We start from the raw sequence: 22,793 nt of genomic DNA, 5'->3' as shown, positions 1-22,793 counted from the left end.
AACCTTTCTGGGTCACCCTGTAGAGTTTCGTGAGTTTCCTCATCAGCCTCAGGTAGGCCAATGATTTTGACAGGACCTCAGTTGCCGGCCACAGCGTCTCTTTGCTCCGATCTTACTTACTGGGTAAGACCCTTATCTCGCTGCATTAATCTCATGGTGTTGACCCCAAACGTTTCAGGTGCGTTGCAGGTCAATTATCTAAGCTGCTACCTATTAGTGAAGATAGTAACTAGTAGTCTCGGCAAATATGGAAAATATTGACGCTGTTTACTTCTTCGCACATTTTGTACACGTTGTTGTGAGTTTATTGAGGAGAGTTTCATCCTAAAATACAGGTTCAACATCGTACACAGGGAAGAGACATCTGAGCGCTCTCTCTCACCCGTCCATATTAAAGCCAGAATTGGTCGCTTTGGACGTAATTGACAGTAAACAGTATAGCACACGTCTGTCTTCAATATGGGTTGTTCTCCCATCTCCGATCTGTCTTCGAAGATAGATTGTTTTCCCAATGCACTATGTGCTGATATGTCTTCAAGATGGGTTGTGCCCCCAATAAACCCATTTTTGCCCAGAGCTTAAAAGGAAAATGGGTGAAGGCCCAATCCTTTTAACTCAAGCCCAAACAATAGCAGAACAAAGAATGAATGTGCCACGCCCACTCAAAATAGCAGACGAATTTTTGAACCCCGCTTGTTTCGACGCAACACTTGACCTAATTTCGTGTCATGTGACACCATCGCCTGATCCAAAATGGAGATCGCATTAGTGATCGATTTGTAAACCTCCCGATTTATTCAACGAATAACTACAGAAGTATATAATAGATCAGTGCGGAAATTGGCGTCCTCGTAGATATTGGAAACGTTCACACCGTACTAAAATTTCAAGGAAAACGGTCCTGGAACAATGGAGAAATTACATCTGATTTTAGGTGTAGCATTCACATTGCTGTTTTGCATGGTGAGTCAGTTTTGAGTTTCAGTTTGCATAAATGTTTGTATGTTCATACAAATGATCTGTATATTTATATAATCGCAATGAGTTTACCCCTTAAAAGATGGGTATTTCACCTTTTGGTAGGAATTAGCCATCATGAGTCGCGTCGTAGGTCTTGTTAATTTTATTCTCCATATTAGGGCAGAAAAATTAAGACTAGGGCCTAATTATTTCATTCGAGTGGCATTTGTTCTTTCGAGTTTGTCTTGTCTTGTCAAAATCATTGATCATTGCAACAATGAAAACGTTTCGCTGATTCAATCACAGTGTTCTCTTTTGTCAATCGGGCCAAGTTCATGTTAACCCTTTGTGATTGTTCTCTGAAAGAAACCCCAAAAAGTTTTCTTTCGAAACCTGGAAGGACTTGTGATTTGAACGTAGACACCTAACTAAAGTTTGCACTTTAGAAGAGCTGATTATATTATGTAGACTGTGGCCTATACTGAAGGAGAAGGAGATCGGTCTTATGCCTGCCAGGTTGCTACATGTACAGTAGAACCTCCCTTAGCGGACACCTCTCTAATAAGGACACCCTCTCTATTAAGGACACTGGTTTTGGTACCAAATTGGTTGTTACCATTCAATTTTACCTCTCTAATCAGGACACCTCTCTTTTAAGGACAGTACTTTTCAGTCCCGAGGGTGTCCTTATTAAAGAGGTTCTACATGTACATTTGATTTCGTTGACCTTATAAAATCGTCTCTGGCCGTGTTTCTTGACCTTTTTTATGAGACCAAGGTACGTCGGGTCAATATCTAAATGATATAGAATATATAATGATCAATACTGTTATCTCTGTAAAGCGATATCTTGAGTTCAGGTTTCCGGGTTAAAACTGAGAGATAAAAGTATTCTATGCTATGTTTGTTCACTGCAGGAACTCTCATGTAGTTTGGTTCAGTGCCGACATTGCGACCCAAAAATTAAAGATGATATCACATAAAAACATCCATCTCTTGCAACATAGAATCTTGCATCTAGTTATTGAATGGCGATCAGAAAAACAAGACCAAGAGATTGTTGGATTAGTCAGCTAGCAGCTGATGCCCATCATAGTCTCATGTTGTTTGGTTTGCACAGTTAATTGCCATCATTCAAGGAAGTGGACTATGATATGAACCTACAAAGTACAATGCACTGGCATTGTTCTAAATGTCAACTCGTATCACAGAAGGATTGATTGTTTTCCTATATGCTTGTATTGTCAGTCTGCTGCATTACATGAAAATACTCATTTAACCCCTTCTGACCAAACAAGATAAATTGATTGATTGATTGATTGATTGACGAAACTGCAATGTTTCATTTTCTTTCCAGTGTGTGACTGACGGTGAACAAGGTCACTGTCTTTGGTATGGCGTCTATGAAGACGATACACACAATCTCCCGTATACCGGACCGGCCAAGCCACTTAATGACACCGACGCCATCAAGATTTTGGGCGACTTGTGCCCGCAGTATGCCATTGGTAAGTATTGCACTTGTCTTGACTCTTAGCATTAGCGGCGCAGGGCGTAGCTTGCTGTACAGTGCCAGACTCTCAATCCGACGGTCTAAGTTTCGAAACCTGACTGGTCTGGTTGCCGCTTTGTCCTTTGTAGGGTGAGCTCAGGTTACATTTCAAGGGAATTTGGCACCTAGAACCAGTGGCGGGCAAGTCTCGATATCATTCTTATGATTTTCATGTGCCTTTACTTCCATTTACAGGCAAAAATCCGCTGACATGCTGCAGTGCCAAGCAACTGAAAACATTGAACACAAATTTAGCCGTACCTTTTCAAATCTTTGGGCGATGTCCGGCATGCTTGAGAAACTTCATCAACATGTTTTGCGCGTTCACGTGCGACCCTTACCAGACCGACTTCATGCTCGGTTACGTCAATAACGTGACGGCGCAGGATTACGTGGAGCATGTAGACTTTGCCATGACGTGGGACTATGCGCTTGGGTTCTTCAACTCGTGCAAGGATGTCCAGATGCCGAGCTCTAATGGAAAGTCTCTCCAGTTGGTTTGTGGGAATAAGAACATCAAAGACTGCAATGTTACAGATGTCTTTAAGTTCATCGGGACGAAGGGTAATGTAGGCGTCCCATTCGGGATCAACTACAATGTCACCGACATGCCGATTTTGGTTGAGAACTCGACCGCGCTCGTCCCGATGAATAAGACAATCACACCTTGTAATTTTGCTCCGAACAATGACACCCAAGCATGCAGTTGTCAAGATTGTATAGCATCATGTGGACCTCCACCCCCTGCTAAAGTTCTTCCACCTCCGTGGACGATTCTTGGTGTGGATGCAATGTGGTTCATTATGTTCTGCGTTTTTGCCGGTTTCCTTCTCGTCTTCTGCACCTATCAGATTTGGTATCTTATCGTCCTGCGAGACGGTTTCGGATTGGATCCGGATGGTCCCGGTTCGTTCAGCACCCTTGATACCCAAGTGACACCTGGTGAGCCGATACACCGAAAGAGAGGAGCAAGTGAACCACCGGTTGTTTCATTGGAAAGTATTGGCTGTCTGGAAAAAATCGGAGCCAAATTTGAACGTCTTTTGGAACTTGGATTCAGGTAGGTCAATGTAAATGTTTCAAATCCCAGCGCATCCAATTAACCAAGTTATGAGAGGCTCAAGCAGCTACTGAACTGACCTGTGGTGGTCCTAATTAGGCTGATTGTACTTTTACATGTTGCGTCACAGATTGAAAAGATGCTGTTTGTGGCGTCTCTAACACTGTGACGTCACAAAAAACTCCCAATCAGCAAAATGGTACCAATAATATCATGATCTGTTTGTTTTGGGATGAATTTTTCTGTTTTTGGTCCTAAAAATGTAATATTGCTTTCGTTTTCAGACGCTGGGGAACTATCGCTGCGACGTATCCTTTCACTGTTCTCTCGGTCGTGTTGGTCATCGCCATCATCTTCTGTATTGGTATTGTCAAGTTTGATGTTGTGACTGATCCCGTCCAGCTGTGGTCCGCCCCAGACAGCACCGCTCGCGTGCAGAAGAGGACTTACGATAGCACATTTGGGTAAGTTATTCTTCAGATGGACATCAGTGGCATTTTCAAATAGATTCCGATCTGTGACGTAATTTTTCTCAAATTCAAAAAAAGATGTATTGTGACCCGTCACAGCAATACACAGAAGATGATCCCAAATAACACCAAGAGGTAATGGATGCAATTGATGTACTCAGATTTCACAAAAGGCAGTCACAATGCAATGAATCAATCAGTCTGTCTCAATCTGCCAAGCTAAGAGTGATATTCGCCTAGTTTAGCTGTGACGAGTCACATAGCGTGTTTTGCTAGGAATCTCTGTCTTCAACTGTCGCTTCATCTTGCAGGCCTTTCTTCCGCACTGAGCAGTTGATCATCACGGTGAATACCACAAAACACGGCAAATATTGGGAGAGAAAGGACTCGGCCCCAAACACAGGAACAAGGAATTTTAGTACTGCTCTCAAATTAGACATTTTGGAGGAGGTACGTCCTGAGCTGTTTGCTCAAATGTGGTGGTCAGATGCCTGTGACAAGAATCAGTTATTGCACATTCCAGCAATTGAATAATATAGGTTACCGCAATTAGAATTGCTTGTGTTTGCTATGAGGACAGTCCTCCGAATGGTATGTAGAGTGGGGATTCCTTGTTACTGGAGGTGTATCAGCATTGGGAAAGAATATCAATTGATAAGTTTTGTCATCTTTCACACTTGCATGTAAACTATTTCAGATTTTGGCCCTGCAGTTACAAATTGAAAAAATAGTCGCCCCTTTCCCTGAACTAGACATGATTATCGGGCTTCAAGATATCTGCTTTGCACCGCTCCGACCCGATAACAACAACTGTACGATTATGAGTGTGCTGAACTATTTTCAAAATGATAAGACAACTCTGGATATGAAGAAGCAGGACGAGTGGGGTTTCCTGACGTTTGCCGATTATATTGATCACTTTATGTATTGCGTTAGGTGAGTGCTGGCACTGGAAGTGTTAATGTTGTTTACTTTCTTCAGCAGGTTGACTTGGAGAGTTTGTCACAGAAAATTACTGACTTATTTTTCAATATGTCAATGTCGTTTTGATCTTTTCAGATTCTGACTCTTCAGATGAATATCGTGAATAACGTTGTTGGCAAATACACTGGCGATTACGGCACTGAACCTATATATCTTAACGATATCTGTTTCATGCCACTAAGTCCTAAAATAAAAAACTGTACTATTTTGAGTGTGTTGAATTACTTTCAAAATGACAACACAACTCTGAATCGTATAGTTATGGATCCATATCACTTGTTAAGAAATGCTGATTATATCGACCACTTTATTTCTTGCGTGCGGTGAGTTGTAGCAGCAGTTACCACGGCAACTCAGGGTTGCGTGCTTTTAGCCAAAACTTACAGAACGCATGCAATTTGCCAGGGGTTGCTACAATTGGCCACAGTACCAAATGGCAAAAAGTTAGTGAAAATTAGAATTGGTGAAAACCAATGCATGTGGCTGATCATTATTTCAATCTAACAGATTGCATGATGTGAGCTGTGAGTTGTTTTACTGCCATCTGGGCAACATAACTGAGGTGGTCCAGATTGCATGATGTGAGCTGTGAGTTGTTTTACTGCCATCTGGGCAACATAACTGAGGTGGTCCAGATTGCATGATGTGAGCTGTGAGTTGTTTTACTGCCATCTGGGCAACATAACTGAGGTGGTCCAGATTGCATGATGTGAGCTGTGAGTTGTTTTACTGCCATCTGGGCAACATAACTGAGGTGGTCCAGATTGCATGATGTGAGCTGTGAGTTGTTTTACTGCCATCTGGGCAACATAACTGAGGTGGTCCAGATTGCATGATGTGAGCTGTGAGTTGTTTTACTGCCATCTGGGCAACATAACTGAGGTGGTCCAGATTGCATGATGTGAGCTGTGAGTTGTTTTACTGCCATCTGGGCAACATAACTGAGGTGGTCCAGATTGCATGATGTGAGCTGTGAGTTGTTTTACTGCCATCTGGGCAACATAACTGAGGTGGTCCAGATTGCATGATGTGAGCTGTGAGTTGTTTTACTGCCATCTGGGCAACATAACTGAGGTGGTCCAGATTGCATGATGTGAGCTGTGAGTTGTTTTACTGCCATCTGGGCAACATAACTGAGGTGGTCCAGATTGCATGATGTGAGCTGTGAGTTGTTTTACTGCCATCTGGGCAACATTACTGAGGTGGTCCAGATTGCATGATGTGAGCTGTGAGTTGTTTTACTGCCATCTGGGCAACATAACTGAGGTGGTCGCTTTAAGCTAGAAAAGCTTTCAACTGATCTACTTAATAGTACAGAGCCACACTTAGTGTAATTGACAGGCCTCATTGATTCGGTGATGAAGACTTGTGTAATGTGACATTCAAAATATCGATCTGAAATGCACGCTTTTGGTGAGAACATCTCATTAGCGCTTTAAAACGTCCAGTGGTTTGTTTATTGTAAGCTTTTACCTTGCCAGCATGGTGACTTGAATGCATGCTTCTGGTCAAAGAAAACAACTTATGCCTTGGCTATTTTCTGGCTGTAGCATTGGTAGTGGCAGTCCTATAGAATTCCGCAAAGAACTTTGTGGTGCAGGTGGTGACCTTTGGCCAGTATTCCTCTCTATTCTTTCAAATAGAGCAGAAATAAAGCAGCTCCACATTGAGCAGATTCTTGTGTAACCTTGTTCAAATTTCCAAAAAATATTTCAGTACAAAATATGTCGCCGTATTTCATTGATTTGATTTCATTCTACGATTCTAGGTCGCCCGCCTCTGTTCAAGACACTGGCCAATTCAACACATCGTGTCTCGGAACGTACGGTGGCCCCATCTTCCCGTGGGTAGCACTTGGTGGATTCCCCGAGGAAAATTACGAAAACGCTACGGCGATTGTCATCACATTTTCGGTGAATAACGCAGTTCGAGACTCCATCGAATACAAAAAGGCCATGGCGTGGGAAAAGGCTTTCATTGAGTTCATTAAAGGATATGCCAAGCCTGCGGATAATAATATATTTGTGAACTTTTCATCTGAGGTAAGTCTTGTTGCTTCTTGACCCCCGGAAATGTTGCTATCAGCTGCTCCTTCATGTTGACTAGAAAATTCAGATTTCAAAGTGCTTAACATACAGCTTCTGTGGAAAATCGTAGAAAAAACTTAAAATTCAATATTTTTCGTTTCAGCGTTCTGTCGAAGATGAGATTAACAGGGAGAGCAATTCCGACATCTTTACAATCCTGGTGAGCTATTTGCTCATGTTTGGCTATATCTCAGTCACCCTCGGCCAGTTCACTTCCTTTGACAGAATCTTTGTAAGTATATCTTCTCCATATCATTCCATATAGCTTATTCACCACTCGATAAACCAAGAGTGAGTCAGATATCCTTACAGTCTTGTTCACTTGCCGGCAAGGATTCAAAAGCTTCAAAGTTCTTTTTCTGGCTGAAAGTTGAGATTCTTGTTAGCCTGATTCTTTTGGCAGGTCTTGGTGAAGATCTCGGTAACTTGGTATTGATCTAATCCCTTCTTCTTCCCACTGTTTGACCACGGCTTTAAACCACTACATGACTGTTACTAATCTCAACTGCATGCTGACTTTTTTCAGATCGACTCAAAAGTCACCCTTGGCATCTCTGGAGTACTCATCGTCCTCCTTTCTGTTGGATGTTCCCTTGGAATCTTCAGCTACTGCGGACTCCCAGCAAGTTTGATCATCATCGAAGTCGTACCTTTCCTCGTCCTGGCGGTCGGCGTCGATAACATCTTCATTCTCGTGCAAGCGTACCAGAGGGATCCGCGGGGACCCATGGAAAGCCGCGAGGAACAAATCGGAAAAATACTCGGCAGGATAGGTCCCAGTATGCTGCTGACAAGTGCGTCAGAGTCTGTCGCGTTTTTCCTTGGTGAGTAACCTGATTTTTAATCTCCCTAGTGTTTAGGAATGACAGTACAGCATAAGCACTTGGTTGGGATGTATGGAAGGAGGCCAGGGGAAGTTACGACCCTGCTGCGGCAGTGAGTACCTGGTTGTGGGGTTGTGCTGAGTGCAGCAAACCAGACGACCAATCCCAGCGAGGGGACTCCAGGTTGACCTCTGAAAACCTTCAACTCTCCAAACGTAACCTCTAAACGCATTTCCATGTGTTCCTGATTGTTTTTGATGTCTTCGTCTTCCCCTAGGTGCCTTGACGTCAATGCCGGCAGTCCAGATGTTCTCACTCTACGCCGGCGGGGCCGTCCTCTTTGACTTCCTGTTCCAGGTCACAGCCTTCATCAGCTTGCTGTCACTTGACTCAAAACGACAAGAGGTACGTGCTTTTGATTCTGAAAGACGGACTATAGGCAGGAGCTAGGCGGTTCGCTTGGTGATCTTTTGGTCATTCGTATACAAAGTTAGGGAGTTAGGTCTGGTGTGCAAGGTTAGGGAGTTGAAGTTTGACTTGGTTATAAAGACATTCCTCCAGTAGAAATGAATAGAGTCGATGTAATGTAAGATAGGAGAGACACCTGTTAGTTGCTCCTAGAGATAGGGTTAAAGAGTCTTCCCCCAAGCACTGAGTGGCAGGTGTAAGTGGCAAATTGCAGCGGCAAACTGAAGATGACAAGAACAAACCACAGAATGCCTTTCACAGGAGGAATGTCATTCTTAGTTGTAAGTATATATGTTTCGAAATATTCATTTTGATTTTGTTTCTTCCAGTCGAACCGCTATGATGTTGCCTGCTGTTTTAGAGAAAACAAAAAGACCGACTACGTTCCAACTGATGGATTCCTGCTCAATTTCTTCAAGAAGTATTACTCCCGATTCCTGATGGCCGACTGGGTCAGGGCGACTGTTGTGAGTAGAATTGTTCAAGGCTAAGAATCCTCATGACAAATTTCTTTAACGTCTTGACAGTGATAAAAAGAAGAATAGTTATTAGTGTCAACGTTATAAGTTATGGAAAAAAACAAGAAAAGTTAAAAAGCTGAACTCTCTTCATTCCACTTCAGATGGTCATCTTCACGGGATGGTTCTGCTCCTGCGTCGCTATGATTGACAAACTCGAAATTGGTCTCGATCAGAAACTCTCCATGCCGAGTGACTCGTACGTCTTAAGATACTTCGAGGCTTTGGAGGACTACCTTCACGTTGGACCCCCTGTTTATTTTGTCGTCGGGAATGGCCATGACTATACGAGTATCGCCGGTCAGGATATGATATGCGGTGCGACTGGATGCCCGCAGGACTCATTGCTTGGACAGGTTTACACAGCATCAAAAGACCCTAATTCGTAAGTTGCTTTAAAGAAATAAGAAAATTGTAAAATATTAAGTTTGAATCGGAATCAAGTTATTGGTTTTTGTTACATACCAGTGTGACTAACCTATTGTGTGTCAGTCCAAATCTCTTAAAATCCTTTTTTGACCATAGCTCAAGATATCAACAGACCTTCAATACGTATCATAAATTCAGCTCAACAGTCAACAAAAATATTGACCTTGATAAACTTTGTGAGGTCACAGAGGTATCAACAACAAATTGCTTACTGCGATGACTACCTGTTTTCCATACAACTGATGAGCATGTTGTCTGTCAACTATTTCATTTTCTCATTCGATTAATCACGCCTGCATGTTCGTTAAAATCCATTTATTTTTCTCCAGAACAAGAATAGCGCAGCCTGCAACATCTTGGCTTGATGATTTTGTTGATTGGACGGACCCCCGTGGAAATCCTCCGTGTTGTCGGGAATATACAACACCAGACCATGGATTCTGCCCCGCTACAGTGGAGAATAGGACGTGTACAACATGTCATATCGAAAAGACGCAGGGACGGCCGGATCCAGATGACTTCATGAAGTATTTACCGTGGTTTTTGAAGGACAATCCAGGAACAAAATGTGCTAAAGGGTAAGAAAGGCCAGTTTATAGTGGCACATGAGAGTCAAATATATCCAGGTGCCTCAAATTCTACATCCAAGGCCTGACTCTGGTCATCAAATTTGTGCTTTTTAGGCAAATCCATTTTCTTGGCCCGACTCTTTGTAATTTTAGTTTCCAGCAAAGTGCCACTCCGATTCTTTGTTTTCTGGGCTACTTGAATTTTAGTTGTGATTTTTACAGTAAATTATTCATCAATGTATTTTGTTTATTTTCAGAGGCCACGCCGCCTATGGGTCAGCGGTCAAACTACTTGACAACAATACCCAGATTGGTTCGACCTATTTCATGACATACCACACAATCCTAAAAACTTCGGCTGATTACATTGACGGATTAAAACAAGCTTATATCATCGCCGACAACATCACCATGACGATTCAGAACAGTACGGGTATGGGAGATAACCTCAACTATACAGTGTTCCCTTACAGGTGAGTTTTTGAAGAAAATTTTTTTTCTCAGAATTTGAAAAAAAAATTTCTAGAAAATCTCAAGAAAGCAAAAATTGTATTCCTTGGCCATAATTAGTGTGCACCTGTCACAGCATTGATACAATAGTACAGTTGTTGAAGATTGAACCCTACTGAAGGTGACTTTTTGTGAGATCATATCAAAGTTGTTCTCTCATCTTTTCAGTATTTTCTATGTCTACTACGAGCAGTACCTACACATCGTCCACGACACTTGGTACAACCTCAGTCTCTGTATGGCCGCCGTTTTCGTCGTCACGTTCCTATTACTCGGAATCGATCTCTGGTCGGCGATCATTGTCCTCATCGTCGTGGCGATGATTGTTGTTAGCATGCTGGGTATGATGTCCATGTGGAGTATATCGCTGAACGCGGTCGCACTCGTCAACTTAGTCATGGTAAGTCACCGATAACATCCTTATGAAAGCATAGGAATAGAAATTTCTATGTTCTACGTGAACTTGAAAACTGCCAAACTTTTGTCTTGAGCCACAAGAGGTAGAAAGAACATTCAGAACTGTGTATGTGATGATATCTGTTCTAATGTTCACTGATTTTCATTGCAGACCGTTGGTATTGGTGTTGAGTTCTGTTCTCACATTGTCAGGAAGTTCGCCATGAGTATAGAGGGTAGTAGAGTGCGTCGCGCTAAGGATGCTCTCGCTAATATGGGAAGCTCAGTAAGTGTTCATGTGCCCTGTGAACTCGGTACAGCATTCAACTCTACGACTCAAAAGTAGCGAACGTATAACTTTTCTTCAAATGTTCTTCAAATTATTACTTGTGATCTTGGGCAAGTGATTGCCATGTTTCCCTGTACCTGGTGCCTATGCCTTGGCAAACAAAAGACCTCATCCAAGTGAGAAACATAAACAGCCTTAATCGTTGCCTAACCAGGGAGGCAACCAACTCCTGCTTACAGGAGGGAGGCCTGGTCCAATACAGAAGTAGTATCAAACAAACTGAACACATGTGGTAGAATGGTTGAGACAGAGTCAGTTCTTCTGCATGTTCTCAGGTAGCTCTGCCTAACTTGTCCAATTTCTCTGCAGGTTTTCAGTGGTATTACGTTGACCAAGCTAGTCGGTATCATCGTGCTGGCGTTCTCCAAGTCACAGCTGTTCCAAGTGTTCTATTTCCGGATGTATCTAGGCATCGTGATATTTGGCGCGTCCCATGGGCTTATCTTCTTGCCAGTGTTACTATCCTATATTGGTAAGTGGTGAAGTTCATCTTTTGGTGTTCGACACTAAATGTAGACAAGACATGTTATAGAGTGGAGGCTCCAGCCCAGTTCATTCTTGTTCCCTCAGAGTTTGGTTGTCAGTGTCATGTCTTCTGTTGTAAGTTAGCTCGTATTACTGATTGGTTGTACAATTTCTTCCAGGGCCCCCGATGAACAAGGCCAAGTTGTACGAGCACCAGTACAGGCGCCATGCAGAGGAGGGTGAAGGACATCACGGAACAGATAGGCGGGAGCAAGCAAATATCGTAAATAACGAGGAACCACCAGCTTATGAAAATGTCCGATATTGAGAACATTTAAGTTTATGACAATTGACATGATGGCCTTGCTAGCTTTATTGGTCTTTACAGACTTTGATATCAGTTTTCAAACTGAAGCTTGTTGACATTATGATGAAATGGCATGAGGTGTACAGGTGGTTTTGGCAAACTTTCATGAAGTGGATGAGAGTGACAGGTCAAATGTTCATATAAATCAGATATGGTTGCTGCGAGATTGATGTCTTGAGTGAGGTTGACATCAAATAGGGATCTGTGCTAATGGTTTGTCATGTTGGCTTGACCTCTGGCCCGCTGTGTGACATCACAAACCGATAAAGGTGGGGAGGCCGTCATGAATACGACAGCTAACTTTTTTACTGGAATTGATGATGGTACGGTTTGCGCATAACTGACCAATCAACAAACAGCCAGCAAATGATGTAAATCATCTGATTTACTTACTGGCTCTGATTCTTGATTGGTCAGTTATGCACAAACCGTACCATCATCTCATCCAGGACCAAAGTTCTGAACTGTTGTATTAAAAAATAAACAAAGCAATGTGATACACTCTGCTAGGTAGTTTAATCAATCAATTCAAGGGACTCATTTTACTTGATGGTGATCGGGATCAAAGAAAGTGTATTACTGAGATTACATGTACAGTCCAAGAATCTGTGATGCTTGTTTGCTGAATGCAAAGTAGTCATTGTCATATTGGTCTTAACAATGAGACAGTATAGTGTAAAATGTTATCATGTGGTTAGGAAAGTGTGGTTGTATAACTGCATAGAACATACTGGTATTGACATTGCTCACTGTCGTGGACTTCTGTGTAATATTACCTTTTTATGTGAAACATTTTCTCAGGTAGACAAGGTCGTGGCTACAAATATCTGCATACTGGGTGGAACCACTGTCTGCTACTTCATTGATTAAAACCTGTATGTCCCATTTCATACAATATGTATCCTTCACATTTCATACAATATGTATCCTTCACATTTCATACAATATATATCCCTTCAAGTTTCTAAATGGTGCTTGCTGCAATGAGCAGATATTTAGCAGTTAAATTTGAGTCATAATCTTGTAAATAGTAATCATTTAGCTTAATTATTTCAGTTTTGGCAGTTATGTAACTGTGTTTTGTTCCACAATCAGAGGAGAGGTGGTCAATCATGGCTTAGCCTTATGATAATCTGTGTCACTGGTCATATGCTGTACTCTGCTCAATTTTCACGTCACAGACACTCTTCATTGTCTTTTCAATTGAGATGGCATTTCGTATGAAAGCAATGTTCCGTACCACCTTCCATTGACGGTCGTACTCCTGAATGTTTAGATGTCTCTTACTTGATCGACTTAGAAATGGGTGGTATGAATGAAGACCAGGGAATGCATCTAGATCATGGTCCATCTTGTGGTCTTAGATAGATAGTACTATTCCCATTTAACATTTTATTTCAATGCATGGTGGTCATAAGCATAGTGTATTAAGCCATATTGGGTGAACTATTCAAATGTTGGGGGAAAAGGCACCATTTAGGGAAGGCTACCATTGAAAACATGAGTGAAAATGTAATGTTACATAAAGCCACCTGACAAAACATCATGGATCAATAAAGTTTTTAATTGAGTTCGAGACAAAATGTTATTTTCCTTGGCAGCATCTGTGTCAAACAGTGATTTCATTGTGTGTATTTATGTTTGCTCACAAAAACTCATGTGTAAATTTCGCAGGCTGCTTTGATTTTTTGATGTGCGGTTGTAAATAATTTGAATAAAGGTTGTAATTGTAAAAAACTTGTGTTGTTTTTATCTTTGTGCATTTGCTGGACAGTTCATTTGTTTGTATGACACTTGTCTCTTCTTTGGATGCGACTTTGTCTTTGATCGTATTTTTGGGGCTCAACCATGCCTGGTTGTGACATTGTCTTTGGTAAAGCAGTTTATCTGAAGGCTGAGCAAGCAGCACCTTGAGCAAGCAGCATGCTCGTCTCCACTATGGCTGTGACTTCGTCTTTGGTGCTCCCATGCTTTTATGTCCCTACGTAGCAGGTACGTATGTAGGTCAATGTCTATGCTGCCATCTCTTAGTGAAAACAATAACTAGTATTCCCGGCATCCCCACGATCAATCTCCCGGGCGCCGGGCCAAATGTCCAATTTACATGCACCCGCTGAAATTCTCACACAGTCAGTAGGTCGAGTGAGGCTAAACGACAATGATCACCATTGACGACGCTTGGAGAATGCCCCACGACCATTCTCCAAGCGTCGTCAACGGTGATCATCATCAAAAGTCTCACTCGCCCTACAGCAGAGGGACTCTGTCACAATTTCAGCGGGTGCATGTAAATTGGACATATGGCCCGGCGCCCGGGAGATTGCCCCACCACGTTATCTGAACGTAAAGTAAAGTAAGTTCATTCATGCCAGACAACCACATTTGTGGTAAACAGGAGGTCAAATATACATAAGAATTACAAAGTGATTCATTGAGTGTGTTTGACTAAATATTCATACATTCAGAAAAAAATGATATTCACTAGCTAAATCATTTGTCACTCACAGAATTTTTCCGCAACAGGAGACACATTACCTTGCGCATGCGCACGCAGCTGTTTCGCGTCGATGTGTGGATCTTTGCTTTACATTTTCTCACAAAAACAAACAAATACTAAATAAAGCCTGATGCAAAACTATTGAAACTTCGGTGAGATTATCAATAATGTATTGTAAACCTAAAGAACAAACGCTTTTTAGGAAGTGATGTGGCTGTATATGAACAAATGACGCCGAACTTTGGACTCGAGCTTCTTTTCTTTTCATGTTTTGCTCTGAGAAATCACAACATGATTTTCAAATTGAAGACAGACATGAAGTTCTGCCCCCTTTTTGGCTCAGGGAAACATTGGCTAGTAGTACGTAGGGATGTGTTAAGAGGAACCATTGTTATTGTTATTGCAAATTATTCTGAATGATAGTTCTGGGTCACATTCTTTGTTTCTATTCATTGTTGAAATGGTTGAGCTAGCTCGCCGCATGGTCGTGACATCGGTGAAAAACATTTCCTTTCCTTCCAGCAATGTCTGCTGTTCGAGTAAAAAGAAAATCCCAGAAACTTTTGGATGCAGAGGGAATCACAACAGCTGATGCTGGCACACCTGTCGTTCCACAGAAAGTCAGGTAAGGTTGGTCAATACAATCCAGTCGGAGATAAGATATGACAGCTTTATATACAATAACAGTTAAAGATAGACGACGTAGACGATGCAACAGAATAAAAAACATCAAAAAAAAATTGAAAAACAGAAAGGGGTAGTATTTTTGTCGTCCCATAAAACAACCGGAATGAACCACAGGCAGAAACCGATTTCAAAACTCACAGAACATGAAAATCGAACACAAGATGTAAGTAATGAATGTTCAATTCATTTCAAATGATATACATATATCTTTGTATCATTTTGCAGGAAGAAGGATGAGGATGGAAAACCAATACCAAGAAACACACCGAAGGAAGAACGCAAAGGAACGAAGAGTTGTGAGGCCAAGAATTGTCCGGCAGGCAAACCAGAGTGTTTTGCCAGATCTGTCAGTGGGTAAGTGGTTTGAAATTCTTCAGAATTTGTCTTCATTCTTCATCCCTGCTGTTCATTTTGACAGCTATGAGTGCCGTGCAGATGATGTCGTAACGTGATTCAGTTTTTTGTCATCAGTGTTGTGTTGTCGCTTTTGAAGCTTGAACAAATGTTAGAAGTCGATCTCTAATTCATATTTCAGTTGTGCGGGCAATGGATGGACGGCGAGGTGGTACCATGTGAGCGCTGGCGAACATTACTGCAATCCATGCTTTGAGTTCTACTACAGAGCGTAAGTACCATATAGCTCAGAATCATAACAAGTAAATGTCTTTTTACAAGCAGTGGTGTCAAAGAGGCCTGAACTACATCCGAGGTCAACTCAACACAGCCATGTACAACACAGCCCCTGCCGGGGAGTTGGAGATCACTGACTTTAAGATTCAAATCCCTGCATTACCAGTTGACCAGAGTTGATTGTGTAAATTCATCATGATATCCTCTTCGTCTTCTCCAGTCATCGAGATGGATTCGACCAACTCAACCGCTGGAAGAAACAATGGGCAAAGAACGGAAAAACCGATCCCGGCCTAAAAGTGTTCATGGTGAACGAGGTGATGCCGTACTGGGCGCAGTGTACAAAGTGTGAAAAGTGGCGTCAGGTCGCCAAGTCGGAGAAGCTGACGCCAGATTTCAGTAAAACGTTCGTTTGTGATGAGAAGTGTGTTCACGAGAAGAGAGATGACGAAACATATTGTGACGTTCTAGAAGACCCGGTGAGTAACTTGACCCATCAACTTGTCCTACGTTGACAGGGGGGAGTTTTCACACGGTGGTGGTATTGGCACTTGCTGATGCGTAGACCTTCTTTTCTCACATCGGCTGCCAGTCTTGTCGATACACTTGTTAACACGTTCAGATGAGAAAGTCGTGTAAAGTCATTCTGAAGAAATAAGATAACTGTTGTTAAATGAAGCAGACAGTACCCTAGATTTGAATACCAAAGCGTTTCATTTCAAATCCACAAAATCCTATAAAAACTCATGCAATAAGTTGTTCCAATTTCAGCGTGTTGCTCAGACATATGATACCCGTTGGATTGGCTCGATGACGGTACCATCTTTCCTCCACTTTTCCCCCGCCGCACCATTCCTTCGCTCATATTTCCCGGACGGTGTTGGAATGAGCGCCACCGACGACCTGAATGATGAAGAAGCAGCATCTGCTAAAGATTCCTGGAATGGAATTCACCCAGAAGGTACAGACTATGATCTAGTGATGAATAAAGCTTAGTAGTGCATGAGGTGCCATGCACGTCACCTGCAGGTGACGGGGTGTGAGACATGACGTTCTATGCACGTCGCCCACAGCTGAATGGTTAATGTTTGATTGTTTGTTTCAGTTCCCGGCGTGAGTCATTATTTCCACCCGTTCTACCAACCAAACGAACAGGGCAAAGCACTGAGCACACGACCAGACGTGATGGAACCAGACGAACGCGAGGAGTTCCCCGAGTTTGTCCGAGATCAACAGCTTTACCTTGGTTTAAGAAATCTTGTCTTGGCTTTGTGGAATCTCAATTGTAAGGTGAGAAAATGTCTTGATTGAAACTTTGAAGAAGATAACGCTCCTATACTGATGCATATTTTGTTCTCCCATCCTCAAATGATGATATAAACATTAGCTATGTTTCGCTGCTTCAGGAATGGCTGACCAAAGAGTTCTGTGGCCGATACGTGATTCGTCGCGGGCTAATCCGTGTCCGATGTATATACGAGTTGGGTCGAATCATACGCTTTCTGACCTGGCGGGGCGTCATCAATACTGGTCTTCTCCCAGGACTGGCACCAGAGGAGCTGCGACTACCATCACAAGCTGTAAAGGTAAAACTCACATTTTTTCAAAAGGCTGTAAATGTGTTAGATATCATACCACATATAGGTAAATATTAGGATCCATAGGAGATAATCTGTCAGATTTGTTTTCATGTTAAATTTCTCACAATCTGCTCTGCCCATTGTTGCAGGATGTTCTAGTGATTGGTGCAGGCCCAGCCGGTCTTGGAGCAGCCCGACATCTTCACAGCCGAGGAGCCAAGGTGACTGTGTTAGAGGCCCGAGACAGGACGGGTGGGCGAGTGTTTGATGACCACACGCTGGGAGTCTGTGTCGGACGGGGAGCACAGATTGTGATCGGATGTGTCAACAACCCCATATCACTTATGTGTGAACAGGTAATAGTCTTTATGATACAGCTAAAGTCGGCAATGAAAGGATCATGGCTACAAACTGGTCACTGCTATGTCATAAGTAATGGAGCTTAATCGAGCATTGTTTTATTGGCAGCTCCTCTTGATACTCCAAGTACCTCGGTGGAGACTTTGCTTTGATTCAGATCTCATGTGCAGGGTTTTCTCAAGGTTGGGTGGTACCCTTCCCTTTACAGCATTCTAGGGTGAGGTCGGGTGACTCATTCCAAGTTAGTGTGGTAAGCTGCCAAGGTAGGGTGGTCCACCCTGACAAAGCGCCTTGTGGAGAACACTCGATGAGTTTAAGCGCTGAGCTGCAATTTCTGTCAATCATCTTTCCTCTTGTTTACAACAGGCCGGGATCAAAATGAAACACATCAAAGAGAAGTGTGATCTTATCGATGAAGAAGGCAAAACAGCTAACTCCGAGGTTGACCGCCGCATCGACTTTCATTTTAATGCAATGTTGGATATCGTAGCCGAGTGGAGGAAGGGCCGAGACATCTCCGAGGACGACAATCTGCTGACGAAAATCTGGGAGATGCACAAACAGTTCTTAGAGGAGTCCTCATTGTCATTTAGTGAGGTGAGAAGTCGTAATGTGTGAATTTCTCAATGGCTGATTTGGGGCTTTCTGCTGATCTGGATGTGTGACATAGCCTTGTACCTCAGTGACATACGTCATATCTTTGGTGTCGTACGAGAAGGGGCAGTAACTTGCTGATTCAAAATGATGTACTTGGTGAAATCATGCCAGACTGTTCTATTCTTACAAAAAGAAGTTGAAATGGCCAATGATGCAAAAGGTGGAGTTAATTTGATGAATATCACTTCCACTTCAGGAGGACGAGCGACTATTTCAATTCCACGTCAGTAATCTTGAATATGCCTGCGGTGCCAACCTCACAAAGGTCTCGGCGATGCGATGGGACCAGAACGAATCCTTCCCACAATTCAGCGGCGACCACACGATGATGACGGCTGGATATCATCGTATCATGAAAAGTCTGGGGGAGGGGCTCAACATAGAATATAACACCAAGGTAAGCTGAGTTTAATCAGGTCCTGGTAGTTCAAAACAAATTTCATCACTTAGGCGTTAAGTCTAAGGGCTTAACTGAAGGTGATAACGCCAACTTAAGCGAGCATTTGATTAGTGAGAAAAACACTTTTTCGCTGCAGATTACCTCAATAGACTACACAAACGATGAGATTGTCGTGACGTCGACCGACGGGACGGAACACAGAGCTGAGAAGGTGTTAGTGACGGTACCGTTGGCGATCTTACAGAAAGGACTGCTCAAATTCAAGCCATGCTTACCCACAGAAAAACTCAAAGCTATCAATGGCCTTGGTGCTGGAATAATTGAAAAGGTCAGTGCGGGTTCTTGGCTTCAGTTGGTGATTTCGGGTGAAAGGGGGTCACGGATAAGTGTTCAGAGCACATGCTTTATCCAGCTTATTTGGAAGAAACGCAACAGACATGTTTCTGTTGGCGTTACTTTAAATTCACCTGTCCATTAAATTGTTTCTTGTCTTGTATACAGGTAGCGCTCAAGTTCCCTGAACGATTCTGGGGTGATAAGATCGGTGAAGCGGATTTCTTCGGCCATATAACTCCCACGGGAACGACCAGGGGGCTCTTCAGTGTGTTTTATGATCTATCAGATCGGGTAGGTGTTCCATTTTGTGATGACTACTTTAGAAAAATGTTCATGTTTAGGTTATGAGTTCTGCACCTTGGCCATAACAGGCCTTGATATTAAGCATCATTGATAGGTCACCGAGCCATTCAGCATTGGGTTTGGTTAAAATGTGAGAAGAGATTTTAGAAGTCATGAAGACAGTTTTCGAGGGCACGGACTGCCATGGCAGAAGTGACAGTGGTTAAAATGAGCCCTGCCATGTGACCAGTTGCCACTTCCAAGGACTAAAGTATTTATTGTTGTGTTTTTCGTTTGTCTTAGACGAGCGGTGATAACGTGTTGATGACGTACGTGAGCGGTGAGAGCGTGAGTGAGATAAAAGATAAGGAGGATTCTGAAGTGATTGCCATGTGTATGAAGGTCTTGAGGAAACTGTTCCCAAAACAGGTAAACACATTGAACATTACCGTAATCAGAGGTGTCCTGGCCCACTGCTCTCCATTGGTGCCCAACCAACTGCAACAAATCTGTAATTGAACTCTGAAATAGGATTCATAAGCTGTTTATTCACTAATTACCCCTGGAAATGACCTTTCATTCAAACTAAGCAGGTGAATTATGAGCAGTGTCAATGTAATGTCAGTGTCAGTGTAAATTATGGCCCCAAATGGGAAATTTTGGTTCTGATTTCTTGTGTGATTTTCTTCAGGAGTTGCCAGAACCAAGTGGATATTTCGTAACGCACTGGGGCCAAGATGAGTTTTCAATGATGTCATATAGCTACGTCCCTGTCGGAACGTCGGGGGAAGTCTACGATGTCTTGTCGCAAGATATCGACAACAAACTGTTCTTCGCTGGAGAGGTAAATAGAACTTTTGATTTTCTTTGCCTGAATCATTTAGCACCTTGTAAGAATGACTTAGTTGATCTTCTCTCAGAAAATGAGGTGACAGACACAATCCAGTTGTCTTGGGGCAAATGTGAAAGTCTTAAAGAATTTGAATATTCAAACAGTAATACCTGATTCACTCCAAACGAAGACCCCCTTGAATACTTTTAAACATGAAATGATATTGATGATGTTTGTTGATTTCAGGCGACGATGCGTCACTTCCCTCAGACGGTGACAGGCGCCTACCTGAGTGGTATACGCGAGGGGAGTAAGATCCTGGACAGTCTTGCTGAGGAGATGGTGTTGTGAGTAACGACTGGAAGCTGTAACATGGCTAAATGGACCACGTTTGGTTGATTCTCGACACTCGCAGAGGAAATGGTCACATGAAAACCACCGAAAATCGTCAAGTGTCAGTATTGTTTACGAATCAGGAGGTGTATTCTATTAAAGTTTCGACATCGCTTATGAAAGGTTAGTCTCCTTTTCTGAGGTGTTAACTAAGACTTGGGCGGTTTGAATCATAGCTGTGCCGAGTCGCTTTGCAAGTTGCAACAAGGAGTCAGTATGAGAGTTTTCTATGGCATTTACTGATTTAGCTTTTCAGAAATGCGAAATTATCCTCATTTCTCAATGGAGGAGTGGACGTTTTTGCCTCAGCGGCCGTGATGGATTGTTATCACTTTCCAGAATGTTTTGAATAAGAAAACAATGGAGAATCTGAACGAAATGTCAACAAATGCTTGTACAGTCCAGTTGTTTTCGTGTTTTGACTGTGGGTCGGCAGTTTCTTGCAAGGTGGGGTTTTATTACAAAAACGTTGTTAAATCTTTTGAGCGCAGTGCCACTCGATGAGTTCATTCGTGGCTTTATGGACTCTTCAAATGTGAATGATTGCTGTTTTCGCTTGGCGTGCATTTACTCTAAAGTTGTATGAGGTCAAATCATGATTGATTATTTGAGAACTTTCTTCGATTCATAGACTGAATTCAGTCTTGACAAAACCAGAATGATGTTACCTTCCAAGATTCCCAAAACACTTCAGCTTGCATGTATACCTTGGTATGACTGATGTTTAGTTAATATTGATATATATCACAATCCAAACAATGTAAGAGGAGGATTAAATCATTTTAGGACTATTGATCCCTGACATCGTTTGGGTAGTGACACACATTGATATTGAGAAGCTCAAATCCACATTTTTTAAAAGGTAGATAGGAGAAAAGTGTCATGTGTTCTGCATTCCGACTATCAATGTAATTTCCTTCACTGCTAAGTCAACATAAGTCAAACATAACTGCATTTAACCAAAAGATTCAGTGTTTCAAAACCTCCTTTAATTTCAATGTAGGATGCTAAGTTCACTACACAACGTTTTTGTTTTGTTTTACTACACTAAGTTTTTTTTCGTTTCCAAACTTGAAACCTTCTAAAAATAGAAAAGCTGCACATGTTGTTTAAAATGAAGCCGAGACGCGGTCTTTTTATTGGTCCAGCGGTCCTTCTGCTGCTTCTGCTGGGAAATCAAGGATAGAGGCAGTGTCATTCTCAGTTTGTGGTAATTCTTAAACGAGTGCTTTGATGAGAAATGAAAATTAAGTTTCTTGTAATTGCTTTAGGACTTACGGTAACATATTTGGCATTGTTGTGTTCATATCATACTTGTAGGCCTACTAGCCTTATATTTTCCCAAGAGATATTGTTTCTCTGCATTTATTATGTTATCTCGTCCTTAAAGTGTAAAAGGTCAATATAAGCGGTGACGCCACAATGTGAAGTTTTAGAGAATAAATCGTGTGTAAATGTGAAATAAGTACTTTGTGTCTTTTGTGTTTGGCTGAATCAGGAAGATTTTTACCTAAAGTGGGACTCGCAGGAGCTAGAGAGTCTGATTGGTAGTCTATCATGCACATTGTTACGACCTGGCAGTGATTTCCTGCCCTTGAGGAGTGCAATTTGATTGCATATCATCGGTCCCATGTGCTTGTCTTGTCCTGATGTGCACTCACTATCCCAAACTACAATACTGAGAAAGAACACTTTACCAACTGGGACTGAGCATTGTCAACAAACCACAAGGACAGGCGCACCAGTCTATTGAGATGAGAAAACATTCTCACTCAAAGAATAAGAAACAGACTCTTCCTCAATTGACCCTGGACCATATCTCCTCCACCCAGACGACCAGACTTATTTCAATTGGAGCTCAGTAGAGCAGTTCGGATTACTGTACATTCTTGTGCAGTTGTAACAATCGATGTCTAAAAGGTTGTTTTGTGAACGTTAGGAAAGACTGGTGACATAACAACATTGTGTTGGATTACAGATAACCCCATATGACTTGGTCAACCAGGGTGGACCAAGTCCTGTGCCATTGGTGCTGCCCTCTTTTTTTCAAGAAGTAAACTAACTTTCGACTCCGTAACGGCAGGTCGGATCAAAACGAAACCACCGCCAATGGATTTGTTGATGTCTTATT

At 42.3% G+C, this 22,793-nt stretch overlaps 2 protein-coding genes across 4 annotated transcripts; both read left to right on the top strand.

Annotated features, from left to right (window-relative positions):
* The first annotated feature begins 747 nt into the window (after positions 1 to 747).
* LOC135502721 (NPC intracellular cholesterol transporter 1-like) lies at positions 748 to 13,316 on the top strand. Of its 2 annotated transcripts, none has more exons than XM_064795694.1 (18): positions 748 to 963; positions 2,318 to 2,468; positions 2,708 to 3,572; positions 3,857 to 4,036; positions 4,354 to 4,492; positions 5,102 to 5,349; positions 6,795 to 7,068; positions 7,217 to 7,345; positions 7,640 to 7,937; positions 8,215 to 8,342; positions 8,735 to 8,872; positions 9,028 to 9,308; positions 9,682 to 9,930; positions 10,179 to 10,394; positions 10,600 to 10,831; positions 11,000 to 11,113; positions 11,486 to 11,648; positions 11,821 to 13,316. In XM_064795694.1, exons 1-18 carry the CDS (start codon positions 910 to 912, stop codon positions 11,967 to 11,969), a joined length of 4,008 nt encoding a protein of 1,335 aa, XP_064651764.1. In that variant the 5' UTR covers positions 748 to 909; the 3' UTR covers positions 11,970 to 13,316. The 2 variants fall into 2 exon arrangements, with proteins under 2 accessions (XP_064651764.1, XP_064651766.1); XM_064795696.1 differs by lacking the exon at positions 5,102 to 5,349 and adding an exon at positions 4,740 to 4,978.
* An 841-nt stretch (positions 13,317 to 14,157) lies between these two features.
* On the top strand, positions 14,158 to 22,121 carry LOC135503020 (lysine-specific histone demethylase 2-like). 2 transcript variants are annotated; one of them, XM_064796275.1, is made up of 16 exons: positions 14,158 to 14,361; positions 15,028 to 15,130; positions 15,418 to 15,546; positions 15,728 to 15,817; positions 16,043 to 16,301; positions 16,594 to 16,783; positions 16,928 to 17,112; positions 17,229 to 17,408; positions 17,552 to 17,758; positions 18,129 to 18,359; positions 18,616 to 18,816; positions 18,956 to 19,147; positions 19,321 to 19,446; positions 19,741 to 19,866; positions 20,129 to 20,281; positions 20,516 to 22,121. In XM_064796275.1, the coding sequence occupies exons 2-16, from the start codon at positions 15,030 to 15,032 to the stop codon at positions 20,618 to 20,620; spliced, it is 2,475 nt and encodes an 824-aa protein (XP_064652345.1). In that variant the 5' UTR covers positions 14,158 to 14,361; positions 15,028 to 15,029; the 3' UTR covers positions 20,621 to 22,121. The 2 variants fall into 2 exon arrangements, with proteins under 2 accessions (XP_064652345.1, XP_064652344.1); XM_064796274.1 differs by lacking the exon at positions 14,158 to 14,361 and adding an exon at positions 14,562 to 14,657.
* Positions 22,122 to 22,793: the final 672 nt, after the last annotated feature.

This window comes from Lineus longissimus, chromosome 19 (assembly GCF_910592395.1).
Source record: "Lineus longissimus chromosome 19, tnLinLong1.2, whole genome shotgun sequence".
Taxonomy (NCBI): Eukaryota; Metazoa; Nemertea; class Pilidiophora; order Heteronemertea; family Lineidae; genus Lineus; species Lineus longissimus.
This window is presented reverse-complemented; position numbering and strand designations above follow the sequence as displayed.

Coding starts and splice junctions, on each gene's coding strand:
- LOC135502721 (XM_064795694.1), top strand. CDS start 910: ATGGAGAAATTACATCTGATTTTAGGTGTAGCATTCACATTGCTGTTT. Junction 9,309..9,681: donor GCATCAAAAGACCCTAATTC/GTAAGTTGCTTT, acceptor ATTTTTCTCCAG/AACAAGAATAGCGCAGCCTG. Junction 10,395..10,599: donor TATACAGTGTTCCCTTACAG/GTGAGTTTTTGA, acceptor TCATCTTTTCAG/TATTTTCTATGTCTACTACG.
- LOC135503020 (XM_064796275.1), top strand. CDS start 15,030: ATGTCTGCTGTTCGAGTAAAAAGAAAATCCCAGAAACTTTTGGATGCA. Junction 15,547..15,727: donor TTTGCCAGATCTGTCAGTGG/GTAAGTGGTTTG, acceptor TTCATATTTCAG/TTGTGCGGGCAATGGATGGA. Junction 18,817..18,955: donor ACATAGAATATAACACCAAG/GTAAGCTGAGTT, acceptor TTTTCGCTGCAG/ATTACCTCAATAGACTACAC.